At 38.4% G+C, this 14194-nt stretch overlaps 1 protein-coding gene across 5 annotated transcripts in view; it reads left to right on the forward strand.

Moving 5' to 3' along the window:
* The window catches only part of GOLGA4 (golgin A4), a 116385-nt gene that overhangs the window by 24563 nt on the left and 77628 nt on the right, over nt 1–14194 (forward strand). For 4 of the 5 annotated variants that reach the window (XR_010662942.1, XM_065932988.1, XM_065932990.1 and 1 more), the window contains exons 3-4: nt 1847–1945; nt 6189–6254. Coding sequence is in view for 4 of the 5 variants with exons in the window: in XM_065932988.1 (XP_065789060.1) it covers nt 1847–1945; nt 6189–6254 (165 nt within the window). In the remaining variant the exon portion in view is untranslated. The remainder of the gene's footprint in view (nt 1–1846; nt 1946–6188; nt 6255–14194) is intronic. The other variant, XM_065932991.1, reaches the window with a different exon arrangement.

Genomic DNA, 14194 nt, shown 5'->3' on the forward strand with positions numbered 1-14194 from the left:
TTATGTTTAGTAAAATTACCCATATAGACAAAAGAGGGCCATAATTCATGATCTTGGATTTGATCAAAATGATTTAACCACAGTCTGTACTGCATATTTTCTCAACTACTACTGTAGTGGATTTTTTTTCTTGTATTTTCTGAGTGTATTATGTACCTAACGTATACGTTATTGCATATAAGAATGAAATAAATTTGACTCAAAAAAATAAGTTGTTGCTACAACAGCTATATATAACAGTGTCTGGGAAGATAGAAACAGGGCCTCTTCTCTTCACAGTAGAGCTACTAGAAGGTTTTAAGCTTTTTGGAAGTTCCCTGGCTGCCCAGTGGTTAGGACTCTCCACTTTCACTGCTGGGGCCCAGTTTCAGTCCCTGGTTGGGAAACTAAAAGCCCCCAAGCCAAGTGATGTGACAAAAAAATAAGACCCCAAAGATTTTTAGGGTCTGTCTCCTAAAAGAGGATAGAGTAGTACATACAGGATATACTAATTCATGACATACAGTGGATGCTAGCTAGCAGATGCCTTAGGGCTGGCATTAGGACTTAATTTTCTCTTTGAACACTGGTTGAGAAGGACCGAAAGGGTTCTGTGCTGCCAGAATTTGTTTTAGTGCTACAGGCCAGAGGCTAAAGTGGGGCTCACAGCTCTCATGAAAGGGGGCTGAGGAAAGCTTTTCCCAGCTGATGCCTAGAGCTCTCTGTGGCCCACTGTGAGAAGCTGCTGTCTCTAGGGAGGCTTTGTGACCCAGAACTGAACCATACCTCCCGTGGCTCAGTGACTGAGTCTGTGATAACCTCTGCGTTGCCATGGGGCTGGAAACCCAAACTGGGACCCAGGGAGTCAGATCGACTGGATAAGGAGGGACGAGCACAGAGGGAAGGAGAAGGGTAATGCCTTCCTGAAAATGAGCCTGTAAATGAAAATGCTAAAATAAATGCTAAGAAGACAACCAATAAAAACAGGAATTGGGATATATCAGTTTGTTCCAGGTGAAATTAAAATAATTAAAAGGGCAGTCTGGACAAGACTTTGAAAAACAAGTATCTTCAGTAAAGATAAATGAAGTAATAATAATGTCCTGAAAAAGAACAGAAAATTGTGGGAAAAAAAAAAGAAGCAGGTCCCAAAATGGGCTAGGTAGAGAAAAATAATTAGAAATGCAGTTTTGTTACTTGAGTGTGTTTGTGTAACCCCCACCATCAAAAAGTTCATTTTAATTATAATTTCTTACACATCTAAATCGTGATAGTGTTTTGGGATATAGTATACAATTAATGAAAGAAAATTACGCAGACGAGAATGTATATCAAAAGAGCTATCAATAGTATAATAGAACTTATCCTTAAAACTTATTATACATAATGTTTTAAAATTTTCTACTGTATGTATTGGAGAAGACTATTTGTATATAAGTGCCAATAAATGATTAAAATTTTGTGTGTTTAACTGCCCCATAAATTTCCATGCTGGCTTTTTCTGTCTATTGAAATGAGCAGCTCAGTATTTAAGACTTTGTGTCTTTACCATTAGTTGATCTTACTGGTGTAGACTTCAGTGCTGAATTGCCAGATGTGCTGTGTGCCATGGTGCCTGTTGCATATATCATTTGTCCGTCGAAAAGCAAGTTGTTTAAAGTTGAGTTCTGAGGTCCAGAACAGCTCACCTCATCTCCCTGCAGTTTCCCAGGAACTTACTGTTTCTGTGGGTGGAGTGGTGGTGGTGCAAGGCCACTAGCGTGTTGTACGTGCCTGTGGGATGAGAACTTTGCAACATGCCCTTATGATTTGTTTTTCATCCTTTATTTTATGTTCATGCCTCTGCTCATTACCCTGAATGAGACAGCTCCTAGCCGGGATGATAGCAGAGCCTGCTTTTCTCTCTGAGTATACTATCTTTGCTTTGGATTCCTCCAAGCAGCCTAAAACCCAGACTGAAAGTGTGGTGAGTCCTTCCACCGCTTTCTGCATTCCCTGTGTGGGGAAGCAGAGTAATTTGGTCATTCTAGAAGCATATCTCATGTTGCTTGTCACTGACCACCTCTCAAAGCATCTTCAGTGCTGTGCTGCTAACCTTGCTGTAAAAAAATCAGAGCGTAAACTGCTGAATTCTGATGGCTGGTGTGTGTTTTGCTAGCTTTTAACAGCAACAAAATTTAACACTGTTTTCATTAATATAGCAAAGAATACTTTCACTTGGTATGAACTCTTAAGTTTTCCTCCCTAGGGAATGCTCATTAACTAAAAGAGGTATGTATTGCTAGGAATCTCTGTTCTATTGGTAGGAGGCCAAGAATATTTTGAGATGTGACTCACATTTTTAGGAATGAAAAAATCATTGTATATAAATCCATAATTAAGCAATATTGAGTAGGCAGGTGGAGTGTACTGTAACAAGTAGTTGCATCTTATTTTGGGAGACTACCAGTTTTCTGTGTATTTAACATTTGAAAGGAAAAAATTACCTCTTTATCTTTCAGTTGACTGAATTCATACAATTTTGAATCTTGTGTATAACTCTACTTTGGAAAATTTGCTAAATTAATAAATTTAGCAAATTAAAACTTAGATGTTTGATTGCCAAGTAAGGATAGCTTTTGGTGTTAGAATGAACACCAACTGAACTGGGACTGAGGTTTTTTTTAAAACAATAAGAGTTGGTTTAATTTATTAAGCAGCTGGTGAAATTAGAACATTTCTGTACTTACTCATGGGGCTCTCCATTTGGCTCAGTGGTAAAGAATACGCCTGCCAATGCAAGAGATGCAAGAGACACAGGTTCGATCCCTGGGTTGGAAAGATCCTTGGAGAAAATGGCAGCCCACTTCAGTATTCTTGCCTGAAAAATTTCACGGACAGAGGAGCCTTGCGGTCTGCAGTCTGTGGGGTGTCTCAAAGAGTCAAACACGGCTGAACGACTGAGCACGCATGCACATACTTATTCATGCAGCCAGCAAAGACTTGGTCTGCATGTGGCCAGTAGCAACCCTATGTTACCTTCTAAACTTGGTTTTAGAAAAGAAAGCAGCAGAGAGTTCTTGTGATGCCTTAGCTTGACACTTAGAAATAGAGGTCTCTTCTTGGTTCTGGGCTACCAGTTATACCTCACTGTTTTCAGTCCTGAGAGGGAGACAGGAGTCCCAGTGAGAGATAACTTATTACCAACTTCTTTTAAAAACATAAAATGATATTACACTTCATGTAGTAGTAATGGAGACTTAAAAAAAAGAACTTCGTGGTCCACTTCGATAAGTACATAAAAACAATTCGTATTGAATACCTATCCTATTGCAAAAAAAATGCTAATAATCTTAAAATGAAGGCTTTAGAACTATTTAAAATAAGGTAAGTAGGCTGAAAGTCTATGATAATCTTATTTACATTTTTTTTGTTTGTTTGTTTAGGTAATAACATTTCTCCTCACATAAAACCGTGGTATAACCTTACAGCAGTTAAAAGTGATTATTGAAAGATGTAACAAATCATAATTGAAGACAGATCTTGCAGGGAACCTGTGTGTACTTTTAAATTAAATGCACTTTAGAAACATTTTCTTGTTATCTAAGAATTGCCTCCAGGAGACAGTGTTGGTGACCCTTGAGTATTGACATGTGTTGAGCTAGTTTTTTGGGCTTCTGTCTTCGGAGAGGCATTCAGAAGTCTTCTTACACTGAAAGAAGTGCTGCATAAGGGGTTCAGAAGCAATCCCTGAGCCTCTACTATCAGTCAGGCAAATTGTAGGATTCTTGCTCTCTGAGCATTTGTAGTTTAGTATTGAGACAAAAATGTCAAAATACACATAACAATTCAAAAGAATTAAGGCTTTGTAGAAGAAAATACAAGCATATGAAATGTGTTAGTCCCTCAGGCCAGCCATAGGAGGCTTCACAAAATAAGAGGCATTTGAAAGTTGAAAGATGAGAAAGAATTTGCAGGGCAGAAATGAAGAAGGCATTATACTTAGTGACAATATCTGTAATTTTTGTTTCTAGAGATTTGTAACTTAAATTTTCATGATAACATAGTTCAGTACTTTCTTTAGTTGTCTTGCATTTATTCAGATATATAGTAATTTTTGCAATTACTCAGTCATGTCCGACTTTTTGCGACCCCATGAACTGGGTCTTTCCAGGGACCTCTGTCCGTGGAATTCTCCAGGCAAGAATACTTGAGTGGGTAGCCAGTCCCTTCTCCAGGGAATCCTCCCAACCCAGGGGTCAAACCTGGGTCTCCCACATTGTGGACAGATTCTTTACTGTCTGAGCTACCAGGGGAGCCCGATACATAGTATAGAGAGTAAATTAAAATATAGGTACAGGAAAGAAAAGTTTTTAAATATTATGCTGTTTGTTTGGTAGAGTGGTATTTCAAACAGTTGTAGAATAGCTGTTTTTGTATGGGCCACAATAACGTGCCAGGTTTTTTTACTACATAAAATATAATATCTTATGGAGCCCTCTTGTTTGCTTTCTCCACAATTTAACAGTCAGTTACTTTCCTTTTTTTCCCTTGATAAATAAAATTTATTTTGTTTCATTTTATTTATTAAAGTTCTATTCTTGAGTAAACATCTTTTTAATATTCTGTGCAACTGAATATGAAGTATACATAAAGCATTTTTACTGCACGTAGACAATTACTTTTCAATTGCCTGGCAGAGAGACTTGCTGATCTCTGTGAAATATGTCTTTTATTTTAGAGTGTGTAGTGTAGGATATTTTTAGGGCTAGAAAGCATTAATTAAAATGTTGTACAAATGTATGCCATGTATCCAGCTTCTAATTCTTTGAAATGGCAGAGAAGAGGAAGATAAAAGTTAATTCTATATCCCCCTAACTGCTCTCCCCTATGTAAGTTTAAGGAGGTGTCTTGGACTGATAAAATTTGATAGCTCTTTTTATGTTAGAGGGACAAGGTGTTTAAACTTTTATGAGAGAAAAATTCAAACATATAGCAAGAGTGGAAATAGTAATAAAAATTACATAAGATTTCTTGTCCTTCCCCCAATATCCATTGTCCAGTGTCAGCAATTAATAACTCGTGGCTATCTTATACCATCCCCTCACGCCTCCCTAACCATGTCCCTCCCACCCTCATCACACATGCAGATACCCCTCTCCCCCATCCCCGTGGGATTATTTGAAGCAAATTTCAGAAATCTTACCTAAGTATTTTGGTATATATTTCTAAAAGATAAAGACTAAAACTACATAATCATAGTACATTTATCACAGCTAAAATTATTTCATAGTATCAAATACCTAATGAGAGTTCAAAAATTTGAGAACACTTTTGTAAAGTTGAGTGCCTTTCCCACTTGTATTTAAGAATAAGAAGAGTCATATGTTTGACCTTTCCTTGGTTAGCCCGAGAGATTGTAGGGGAATGTACTTTTTAAGCACCAAGTTACTGAAACAAAGTGGCTAGTATTTGATTGAATGCTTTTGTTTAAAACATGGACGTTATTTTATCATGAGCTGCTTCTATAGGTTTAATTTTAGTTAGACACTTAGTGTATTATGAATAGTGTAGAATTTTGAATCTCGAAGAATATCAAACCTTATGGAACTCACACAAGTTTGATGTAATAAGTAGAATGCTGTGTAAATTAGAATATTTGTCATACCAACAGAACAGAACAAAAAACTTTTGTTTGTGGAAGAAATTATTTTTAATTTTAAGTTTTTCTGAAAACTGTCCTACCAGTTTCATTTAGACTGATGGCTTTAAATGAATGAGGCATTTCCATTTCTTATTAGGAAGATATTTTTCAGAGCTTAGCCTGAATAAATAGTATTTAATTGTAAGGAACAATTGACATTACTTTCTCTGGATAGTTTTCTACTTGCATGAGTTTTGCTGATTGAATTCCTGATGTTAATTTTGTATTGAGGGAAAAAAACTGGGGTGATTGTAATAGGGGGAGGCATGTGATTAGTTTGAAATAAATTCTGCTACATACTAATCTTTGCTGTCTAGTTACAGATAAAATAGCAAAATGAATTTTCTAAAATACTTACCATACTAGTTTTGCCTTGCATGAAAAAATTCTAATAAGTGAGCACTTACTAATTTTGTTTAATAGATAAGTGTGTCTAATAGGTTTAGATACTTGGCCTTTGTTCTTAACAGTTTTAAAACTTCAGTTTTCTGATCCTCTCTTTACAGTGTTTCTTTGTTTTTCTTAGAATGCGTCTTTCCAAGCCACAAAATCTCCCGACAGTGTTAACGGAAGTGAACCCACAACTCCTCAGGTTTGTTTTAAATGTTATTTAAAAGAAAGAGCAAGTCATTTCAGTGTCAGTAAATCTATGTTATTAGCATTTGACTTTACAATGAAACAGTGATGTCAGAACACTTGATGCAGTATGTATGGTAAATCCAAGTTTGTTGATGGTTTCTTGGAAAAAGTTTAAAGTGAAAGTGATACATGTGTGTATGTATATATATATACATACACACCAGTTTTGTAAGCTTCCATTATTGCTCATTTAAAAACCTAATGGCACTGAAGGTAAAACTTTGAAAAAAGACTGACTTTATAGTTGTAAAAGATTAGGAGTAAGTCATACTGAAAGACATGTTGAGTTACATATTCTAGAAGGGGGATGTGAAGAAAATGGCATTTCTTTTAAAGTTTGTTCTAATGCAGAATATCTTATTACTAGAGAATTAAGTTTATCTTTGACTTTAAGAAGTTATTTGGCGGGTGGGACTCATGTAACCTTCTTTTGACTCCTTCCAAAAAAGAAAGAAATTCATTAAAAAAATCTTAATGATAGCAGTGTCTGAGATGAACATTTATTATCTTTGGCTTTACTGATGATTATTCATCATTAACCTGGCTATTCTCAACAGTGTCTAGTGTAGGGCAGTAACATTTCTGATTCTGAGGACCTGGAGCATGAACATAGGCAGTTTCTCAACAATCTGATTTATGAACTAAATCATGTAGACTAAACATTCTAAAGTATTGTCTAGCTTCCCAAACTCCATGAACAGGTTACCTGTGAGCTGAGAACTTCATTCTTTTCAGGGAGGCCAGTCAGATTCTGGGCCAAGTCCCTGGGCCTTGAAACATCCCCAATTAATCCCAAGTCCTTTTTACAAATACATAATTTCTTGTAAGTGCCTTGAGGGAGGGTTAAAATATTGGGAGGCATCAGTCTTAATGTTACTGGACAGATCCAGTGATGTTTAAGGAATATTAATCAGAAAATATTATTTAGAATGCTTATTCTATTGTAGAATAGTCCAAGCAGACTGAATATAATTATGAATGCAAAAACTAGAATGAATAACAACCAGTGTTTTGATCAAATTCAGGAGAGACTTAAGTTTTAATTAAGGTGAGGAATGAGCATGTGTGATATTCAGAAAGTTAGTTGTGTTTATTGCATTTACTGTGTCTCAGGTGTTGTTAATCATTTTATGCACGTGATCTCATTTAATTCTTGTTACAAGGAGACACCTCCACTCAGAGTCTGTTTGCTTTTATGCAAATTTCTGACAGATTGGTTGTTGGTTGCTGTTAGCAAATTAGGAACAATGGATATCCCTGAAGCAGGTAGAATGCTTACTGATATTGGGAGCAGGAAATCAGAGTTGACACCAAGGTAGAAGAGATGGTGAAAAGCAAGCCCAAGAGTTTATAAGGTGTAGCTGCCTGTGACCCCCTACTACTGGGTAGATAATCCTCTGTAAACCAGTAGATTTTGGCACACAGTTTGTGGCAGAGATGTCATTAAAAAGGGTTACTCACTGTCCTTATCTAAGAAAACAGAAAAGTGTAGTATACCCTTTTCAAAAAAATGTCTGTTACACTTAACAGTAGTTAACTCTTCAGTTTAATTTGGTACACAAAATTCAGGTAATCGGTACATAACATTCAGCTAATCAAAATGACTCTTCGTTCATAAGTTGACGTTTTTACCTTAGACAAACTTAAAAAACTCAGATATTTGAAAATAATTAGTGTATGCCACCATGTAATAGAGAAAAATAGAGTTTGTAAAACAAACTGGTAAAACAAGTATATATGAGCATTCATCCTTATCTGAGAAGCTGTGAAATAGTTTTGTTAGATTATAGTTTTAGTGTTTTGGCAGTTTAGGATAACTATAGGATCTAGTAGTACCCTCTTATACTGTATAGATGAGATATTAGGCATGAAACCTTAAATTACTTGCCCAGAGACCAGTGACTAGTTATTGATAGTGGGGTTATCGTAGAATGACAAAAACATGTCTCCCAAGCTATAGTTTTTTGCCATGTTTTGCCTCATTTAAATTTATATGCTGTTAAAATGAGATATGGAGAGCAGACTAGTGGTTGCCAGAGGTGAGGAGGGTGGGAGCATGGCGAAATAGGTGAAGGGATTGAGAGCTACAGACTTCCAGCTATAAAATAAATAAATCATAGGGATGTGTAATGTACAGCACTGGAAATAGAGTCAGTAACATTGTAATAACTTTGGTGTATAATCTGTAAAAATGTCTAATCAGTATGTTTCATGCCTGAAAGGAACATATCATTGTAAGTCAACTAAACTTCAGTAAAAACAACAAAAACAAAATAACAGCTGCTGCTGCTGCTACTAAGTCACTTCAGTTGTGTCCAACTCTGTGTGACCCCATGGACTGCAGCCCACCAGGCTCCCCCGTCCCTGGGATTCTCCAGGCAAGAACCCTGGAGTGGGTTGCCATTTCCTTCTCCAACGCATGAAAGTGAAAAGTGAAAGTGAAGTCGCTCAGTCATGTCCTGACTCTTAGCGACCCCATGGACTGCAGCCCACCAGGCTCCTCCGTCCATGGAATATTCCAGGCAAGAGTACTGGAGTTGGTTGCCATTGCCTTCTCCAATAACAACTGAGTTTCACTAAATTCAGTAGAGCAAAACATAGGCATTTAAATGGCCATTCTCATATGCTGTTAATTTTTTTTAAGTTGGGAAAAGTCTGGTTTTGAAAATCATTTATTTTTTTTAAAATAAATTATAGTAGTAAAATCAGATTTTGAAATTTTCGTTGCTGTTTTTGAATACTGCTGAAAGTGAAAGACTGCTTTTAATTTTATTTTCAATACTTATGAAAAATTTCCAACATATAGAAAAGTTGAAAGAACTTTATAAAGTGAGCATATGTGTACCTAACACCTCAGTCATCATCACTTCATGGGAAATAGATGGGGAAACAGTGGAAGCAGTGTCAGACTTTATTTTTTTGGGCTCCAGAATCACTGCAGATGGTGATTGCAGCCATGAAATTAAAAGACGCTTACTCCTTAGAAGGAAAGTTATGACCAACCTAGATAGCATATTAAAAAGCAGAGACATTACTTTGCCAACAAAGGTCCATCTAGTCAAGGCTATGGTTTTTCCAGTGGTCATGTATGGATGTGAGAGTTGGACTGTGAAGAAAGCTGAGCACTGAAGAATTGATGCTTTTGAACTGTGCTGTTGGAAAAGACTCTTGAGAGTCTCTTGGACTGCAAGGAGATCCAACCAGTCCATCCTAAAGGAGATCAGTCCTGGGTGTTCATTGGAAGGACTAATGCTGAAGCTGAAACTCCAATACTTTGGTTACCTCATGTGAAGAACTGACTCATTGGAAGAGACCCTGATGCTGGGAGGGATTGGGGGTAGGAGGAGAAGGGGACAAGAGAGGATGAGATGGCTGGATGGCATCACCGACTTGATGGACATGAGTTTGGGTAAACTCCGGGAGTTGGTGATGGACAGGGAGGCCTGGTGTGCTGCAATTCATGGGGTCACAAAGAGTCGGACACGACTGAGTGACTGAACTGAACTGAACTGAACTCTTCAATTCTGTCACTGATGCTTTACCATATTCTTTTTTCTGTCCATATATTCATTCCTCTATGTGCACCTCAATCTATTTTATTTTTTTGATGCCTTTCAAAGTTGCAGGCCACAGTACTGATGTTTTAGTATGCATATCATTATCTAGAGATCAGTGTTTGTAATTTCTTTTTTGAAGTGAATTTTATACAAAATGAAATGTACAAGCCTCACATGTGCATTGACTGAGTTTTGACAGTTGTATGTGCCAAACCCACCACAGGTTATGGAAGATTATCCTCACCCCAGAAAGTTCCCTTGTGGTGCTCCTCTCAGAGGCAACCTGGTTTAAGTTTTTCCCACCATACGACAGATTAGTTTTGCTTATTTTAGATTTACATGTACGTGGCCTCATAGAGTGTATGCTGTTTTGTGGAAGGCTTCTTTCACTCACCACAGTGCTTTTGGAATCTCGTCCTTGTGGTTACCAGTAGTTTGTTCCCTTCTGTTGTTGTGTGATATTTCTACATGAATATTCTGTAGGTGATCACCTACCGATGTACACCTGAGCTGTTTGCAGTTTTCTGTTATGAATAAAACTTATGAGCCTTACTGTAGAGTGCTAGTGATGTTGTATTAATTCTTGCTCATGATTTCTAAAATAAGATACACTATATATAAAAAATGATATGTATCATTTTGATCAATCATTGATTATTTCAAGTTTTCCCATTAGATCGTCATTATCATACTGCCAGGTTAAGGTTCAGCTGAACAAATGTGTACTAAGTACCCACTTTGTGGAAAGCACTGAGGCAAGGCTACAGAAATAGAGAATATGGATCCTCTTCTATAAGAGTATAAAGTTTGGGGTGAGGGTGTGTGTGCAGTGGATACAATGTAGGAAAACATATTTAGTGCTTCCTATACATGAGACTATTTTAAATGTTTTTGCCCATTTAATCCTCATAACAATCTACTAGTTTTTTTTTTTTTTTTTTTTTTTTTTTTAGTAGATGAGGAAATTGAAACAGAGGTCTTAAAGTTTAATAAGTAGTAAAGCTGGAATTCAAATCTGGAAGTCTGTTCTTAACCAATGTGCTGTATTCTCTCTGTAGTTGTTTCAAGGCATAAACAGTTAGTTGTTGTATTGGTGAGTAAGTAACTAATGGTGAGTCAGAATGCAGTTTGTGCTCCAGGAGTGGTCCTGGTAAAGTGCTTAGCCATTAAGAAAGGCAGCTTCTGATGGGTGAACTCCTAGAAGTTTGAGCTCACTTTTGAAGGATGTCTAGCTTTCCATATGCACGGAAACTTTGGGCGATAGTACAGAGGCACACAGACAATGCATTTGTTCAGGAAACAGGAAGTTACCTGTTAGAACTTCTAACAGTTTCTGTTATGTGGAGGGGTGAGTTTACAAAGAAATGGGTCTTGGGAAGTGGGAATCTTGAACATAAGTGAAGGATTTTGATCTTTCTATTAAGTGAGAGTTCAAATTAAAAGCTGGAATGAAATGAACTGAATTATGTTTTAGGAAGAAATCCTAAGCACCCTAGTGACTGTGTGACGCAGCGACAGACCGGTAGATAGGAGTTTTGAGGCAGGAGGACAGAGGCTGCTACAGATACCCAGTTGGTGGAGGATAAAGGTCTGAACAGCAACACTGTTGGGGAAATAGGCAGGAGGAATGAACACAGGGTCAAGTGCGTGAGACAGAAAGGAGTTAAAAAGTAACTCTGTGTTCATTTGTTTTTACTTATACATTTCTCCTTCTCTAGTCCCCATCAGCTTTTTGGAAAGTGAGTTATAAATCAGTGAACGTCTTTGGTACCAGAAACCCGACAGTAGTTGGAGCCAGTGGGAGCTGAGTTTTTCATGTAGCAGAAACGTTGGAGACAGTTTATTAGAGACCCTTTTCCCTTTGACTTCTTGTCCTGCCCTCCGTTTTCCCTCTCATTCTGATCACTGCCTTTCATCTTCCCGGTTCCAAGTTTGGCCTCCAGGAAATATATCTCCATTCTCAATAGGACAAAAGACACATTCCTTTTTATCAGGAAAATGATATTTCTTCTAGAAGGCTCCATCGTGGTTTTTGGCTGCACTGTGTGGCTTGTGGGATCTTAAGTTCTCTGACCAGGGACTGAATCCAGGCCCCCACAGTGAAAGTGTGGAGTCCTAACCACTGGACTGCCAGAAAACTCCGGAAAGTCGCATCCTTTAGAGTCCCACTCAGTAGTATCCATTATTGGCTGAGCTTTGGCATACAGCCCACTCGTGGCTGAACCAGAGTCTGGGAAAAGCTAATTTTATTATGATTTTACATTTATATTTTTAATGATTTTGTGAATTCTTTTATCTGTAGCTGTGCTGGGCCTTTGTTGCTGTGTGGGCTTTGCTCTAGTTGTGGTGAGCGGGGGCTCCCCTCTGGTGGCGGTGTGCGGGGCTCCCCTCTGGTGGCGGTGAGCGGGGCTCCCCTCTGGTGGTGGTGTGCGGCCTCCCATTGCCATGCCTTCTCCTGTCGCGCCGCACAGGCGCTAGGGCACCCAAGCTCAGTGGTTGCAGCTCCCAGACCCCAGAGCACAGGCTTAGCAGTTGAGGGCACAGCTTAGTTGCTCCGAGGCATGTGGATCCTCCTGGATCAGGGACGAGCCGGTGTCTCCTGCATTGGCAGGTGGATTCTTTATCACTGAGCCCCCAGGGATGCCCAGAGCGTATTTTAAAAATCCTTTAATTGAAATGTAATGTATCACACTCTAATGTCTACATTCAGAAAAGTATCATGTATTCCATATACAGTTTTCTGAATTTTCACAAACCAAACACAGCTTTGTAACCAGCACCCAAAATCAAGAAACAGAAATTACCAGCTTCCCAGAAACCCTTGTGTTCCTTTTCTGTTTTCCTCTCACACCAGGGGCGGGGGTTAACTACTGTTATGGCTTCTAACACTGTAGATTAATTTTGCCTGTTTCTGAGTTTATGTAAATAGAATTAGAAGTGGATATTCTTTTGTGTCTGGCTTCTTTTGTTTAATACTGTTAGTGAGATTTATGTATATTCTTGTTTACGGCTATTAATCTTTAATTCTTATTGCTGTTTAGTATTCCTTTAATGATCAGACAACAGTTGATTTTTCCCATCTGTTATTGATGAGCATCAACAGTGGTTTCAGGTTTGGTACTGTTTTGAACAGTGCTGCTATAGTGTATGTCTTTTGTTGAACATAATTATACATTTGTACTGGGTATATAGTGAAGTGAAAGTTGCTCAGTCGTGTCCGACTCTTTGTGACCCCATGGACTGTACAGTCCATGGAATTCTCCAGGTCAGAATACTGGAGTGGGTAGTTTTTCTCTTCTGCAGGGGATCTTCCCAGCCCAGGGATTGAACCCAGGTTTCCCGCATTGCAGGCGGATTCTTTACCAGCTGAGCCACAAGGGAAGCCCACGAATACTGGAGTGGGTAGCCTGTCCCTTTTCCAGTGGATCAAACTGCTGTTGCACAGAGTACGCATGTGTTTAGTTTTAGTGTTAATAAATACTAGTAGTTTTCCAAAATGGATGGCTTTACATCGTCACCAGTACTTGGAGTTTTCCATAGTTTTAATTTTAGCCATCCTAGTGGATATGTGGTAGTGTCTTGTTGTGGTTTTACTTCATATTTGAGAAGGTGAATGTTTGATCTGGCTGTATTGTTAGCCTGAACGAAACTGGTGTCTGGTGAAAAGGAAGAAGGGAGGATTAGGTATCTATTGATAGATAGTGTTGGATATCTGGTGATGACAGTTCAAGCCAGTCATGGCTCGAAGCGCTTCACATGCGCTCAGGTAGTACTCCTCATAGGCGCCCTGGGAGGGGAGTGCTGTTTTCCCCAGTTTACTTATGAAGAAACAGAGGCATAGAGGGGCAGTGTAACTTGCCTGAGGTCATATTGCTGGTCAGTGGTGGAAGGAAGACTTGAACCCATGAAGTCTGGCTGCAGAGCCTGTGCTCTAAGCTCCTGCGTTGTAGAGCCAGAAGAGTCTGCCACATAAGCTTGAGTGTGGTTCTTAAGTGTAAGTTTGTCTTTTAGTCTTCTTTCTCTAATACTAGTAATGATAATTAATGTTTTATTGCATATTTGCTACATTATAAGCAATTTGCGTGTACATGTTAACTCACTCAGTCCTTGTGGCATCCTTATGAGGTGGGTAGTAGTATTATTACCATCATTATTATTTTTTCATCCCTATTTTAGAGAGGCGGAAACAAGACTCGTGAGGTTAAGTAACTTGACTCTTGTTTTGAACATTGATTGTGGCGGAACCAGGATTTAAACTTAGGCAACTTTGCTCAGCACCTCAACAGGCTGAATCACGACAGTCAGTCACCTTCCTGCCAAGCAGAGTAGATGTGAC

The sequence above is a fragment of the Muntiacus reevesi genome, chromosome 4 (assembly GCF_963930625.1).
Source record: "Muntiacus reevesi chromosome 4, mMunRee1.1, whole genome shotgun sequence".
Taxonomy (NCBI): Eukaryota; Metazoa; Chordata; class Mammalia; order Artiodactyla; family Cervidae; genus Muntiacus; species Muntiacus reevesi.